Source organism: Marmota marmota, unplaced genomic scaffold, assembly GCF_001458135.2.
Source record: "Marmota marmota marmota unplaced genomic scaffold, marMar, whole genome shotgun sequence".
NCBI classification, from domain to species: domain Eukaryota; kingdom Metazoa; phylum Chordata; class Mammalia; order Rodentia; family Sciuridae; genus Marmota; species Marmota marmota.
Window position 1 is genome coordinate 12,394,201 of NW_026000082.1, and position 3,502 is coordinate 12,397,702.

General features: G+C 49.6%; 1 protein-coding gene across 1 annotated transcript in view; it reads right to left on the bottom strand.

Moving 5' to 3' along the window:
• Positions 1–1,283: 1,283 nt before the first annotated feature.
• Dmrtb1 (DMRT like family B with proline rich C-terminal 1) overlaps positions 1,284–3,502 on the bottom strand; it is a 10,542-nt gene continuing 8,323 nt past the window's right edge. Inside the window, exons 6-7 of the mRNA XM_048816305.1 lie at positions 3,355–3,498; positions 1,284–2,125 (exon numbers count right to left, since the gene is read on the bottom strand). Of these exons, the coding sequence (XP_048672262.1) occupies positions 2,061–2,125; positions 3,355–3,498 (209 nt within the window). The 3' untranslated portion in view covers positions 1,284–2,060. The remainder of the gene's footprint in view (positions 2,126–3,354; positions 3,499–3,502) is intronic.

Sequence of the window (3,502 nt, forward strand, 5' to 3'; positions counted from 1 at the left end):
TAGTCCACGTAGTTAATAATTGTCTCATAATTCTGTGTGTGTGTTGATCATAAGTGGGAAAACAAGTTTATTGATGAATGCAGACTGGATGAAAAATGTAGAGCCTAAGAAAACTTAAAAAGTAGGGTCACTGACACAGTCCCTTGCTATCATATAGATAGAGTATAGCCACCTTGCTACTGACAGGTGTGGGACTCAGTTAGTAGAGGGAGGCCATGCAGAATCAAAGGCAGGTGTTTTCCCACTCTCCAAGGGTCCAGTAATACAGGACCAGCACTGGGCAAGCCGAGAGCTTCAGCCCCCAAGTCAGGCTGTCTAGGATCATCAGGCCAGGCTGAAGCCTGTGCCCATCTAAGGGCTCCACAGTCCCGCCTTCACCCAGCTGAAAGCACTTTGTAAAGCATTGTCTGAAGAATTCCCATGATGGTGCCTACCTAGTGCCTTCCAACAAAATGGACCCCAGCCCTGCACCCCACCATCACAGTGGTGTTGACAGAAGTTAAGGGTACTGCTTCTCAGAATCCTCTTTAGGACCTGGGATGATGCTTGGATGGCCCTACCCACAAATGACATCAAGGTCACCAGCCTGCTCTCCTGCATGCCAGCCCTTCCCTGCCCCTCACCATGGAATGCCTGGCTCCAGCTCCCTCCTGCACCCCACTGCAAGTACCCATCTCTTCCCTCTTTGCCTCATTCTTGCTCTTTAAGGTGTAAGACCTCAACTCCACCAGAAGGCTTTCTGACCATGCCCATGGCCCCTCCACCTTGCTGTTTTGTATGGCTGCCCCCAGAATGTCTGTCTTTCCCACTAGATGCCATGTTTCTCATGGGTAGAGCTGGAGACTGCCAGGTCCTGAATCCAGTTGAGCACAGGATGTTTTCTAAATAAAGGAAAAATGAAACTGAGGGAAGAGGTTTAGGACAACATAACAGAATGGGATTAAGTTCTATTTTTTAAGACCATGTCCCTTTGTAGAAACCATGAAAAACCCTGGATAAAAGAAACTAAAAGAAATCTTTACTTTTGGTGTGTTTTTATATCAGATTTCCTTAAAAGGTCTTCACTGCTTAAAATCATAGTAGTAATAATAAAGTTGAGAAATCTACCAGCCTGCCCCTCTCCCTGCTGGTAACTACGGTCAAGAAAGACAGAGGCAGACTAGAGAGGCATTTGCCTAAGCCAGTGACAGGCCACGAACAGGACATGCATCTCCTGACCAGGCTTCTGCCTATCACAGCCTCCCTCCATGAGAGTAAAGAGAGAATAAAACTTTCCACAGGGATTTCCACTGCTTATTTTATTTCAAACAGCCAACTGTCCCCAGAGAAGAAACTGCTGATGACCTAGACGATTTGGCTGCAGCACTCTCCTGAGAACTGCACAAGTGCTATGAGCTGCCTACTATAAAAGCATTCAGTAGTAAAACTTTAACAGATTTTTTTAAACCAAAAATGAGGCCTACAAAGGCTTAAACTCTATGGAGGGGAAGTGAAGCTACCCAGTGGTCCGGGTGCTTACAAGCAATAAACCCCTGGAGAAGGCGCCATGGGCAACAGCCAGGCAAAGGTGGGACGCTGCAGAACCTGCTGTCAACACCCCAGCCCTGGCTGCTCGCATCAGCCACCTGGATGGGCTGGATGCCTGATGTCTGCAGTGCCCAGTCCTGGGGACCAAGCAAAGGTGACAAAAGGCTGAAATAGATGGTACCTTCTGTCCTGAGTGGGGCCTGAGGAAATCAAAGGCCGCACCTGGGGATGACACGATAAACAACACAACCCAGGACGGTTAAATTCATTCCTAAACATGAGCTTCCCTGCCCCTACTCCTCAGAGCCCGAGCCTCCCGTCAATAACCTCCTCCACAACCCTCGTCAACCCCACAGCTCAGGATCAAGAGAACATTAGAAATCATTCTCCTTCCTCCTGTCTTCAAATGGAAATTAGCTGCCACCTTACAGTGGTCGAGACCCTTCCTCCCTAAACGACACTGAAAACAGACAAGAAAATCATTGCTGGCACACCCCTGACACCCCCTGCTGGTCTGGAGAGTGGCCTGCGGCTTAGTCAGACTGCTCCTGAGACGAGGGCTGACTGGGCTCACAAGGTACCTCTGCATCCTGGTCATCTGTAAAGGACAAAAAAGGAAACCAGATTTAGAAAAGAGGGAAGAATTACCTGTTCTCAGAAGCAGGTTTTCTCATTGTTCTCATCCCTATGGAGAGAGAGTCTGCCCTTCATTTGCTAGGCGGGGAGATTGGCACATTAACCTGACCATGGTACAGTCCAGTTCTAACTCCAGCTCTGCCCCTCACAAGCTGGGTGGTTAAGCAAGGTTCTTCCACAGGTCCTAAGCTCAGCCAGCCCTTCCGTAAAATGAGACACTTACCTTGCAATAGCAGCATGGAGACTAGAAGAGACAATAAGCTCACTGCCACTAGTGCTTCAGGTTCGGCTCCAACCCCAGAATAGCCTTATGAAGTAGGGACCATTAGCAGTCCCTCTTGCAATTGTAGAAAATGAGGCACCAAGAAACAAACACATTGATCCAAGGTCAGACAGCTGATAAGTGCTAAAGCCAGGACTCAGGCCCAGGCCACCTATACTGGCCAGCAAGCTTCAGGCCACTCTATATCAGCTCATGTATCTAGGCATCGCACACACAGAGGAGGCCTGTCTCCTCTTCAGTGACGTGGAGAGAATAGCACCAGACTCACCCAGCTCACAAGATGGTTCTGAGAGTCATTTTAAGACTTCCTTGAGTCTACCTGTCTTTTCAAACTACAGGAGGCTCGGGGAAGATTGAAAGGAAGAAAGTCCTAGAACCATTAAAGGGTCAAGGGCTCTCAAAAGAAATCTCAAAGTATTTTGAATCCAAATGATCAGTGGATCCTCCTAGGGACCATGTTATAGTGAGAAGAGGGGCCAAGCACCCAAGTTTCCCTCATAGTGGCTACTGCTGCACTCCAGGTTCAGTCTCTGCTGTCCCTGCACAGGTCCTACTCCAGCCAAGAGCCCCAGCCCCTCTGGCTTGCTGAGCACATCATGGGCATGCATCCTCTGCACCCTGCCTACGGTGCTTATAAGGTAAGGAATTAGCACTGGACTCGAGCCAGGAAAAGCCCTGTTCTGATCCCACTCTGCCCCAAGAACCTCAGTGTCTTCACCTGGAGAATCCTGTTCCCACCTCCCTTAGATGCATGCTGTGGAGACTGGGGGAAGAGCTTATCTCAGGGCCCAGCCAAGTTCAAATCCTGTATCCCATGTCACCTCTCCCCACACGCACTTCACATGGTTTCCTCCTCTTCCTCTAGTTTCCTGGCTCTCCTAGAAGCAGGAAGACTAGTGCTCACTTACCAGTGCTCTCCTTGTCGGTATCAGAAAGGAGGGTAAGTGAGAAGGTTGGTGGTGGCGGTGGTGGTGGTGGAGGTGGGAGGAAGTGCAGCGCAGAGAGGAAGCCTGGTGGGAGGAACTGCAGCTGAGGCGGAGGTGGAGGTGGGAACAG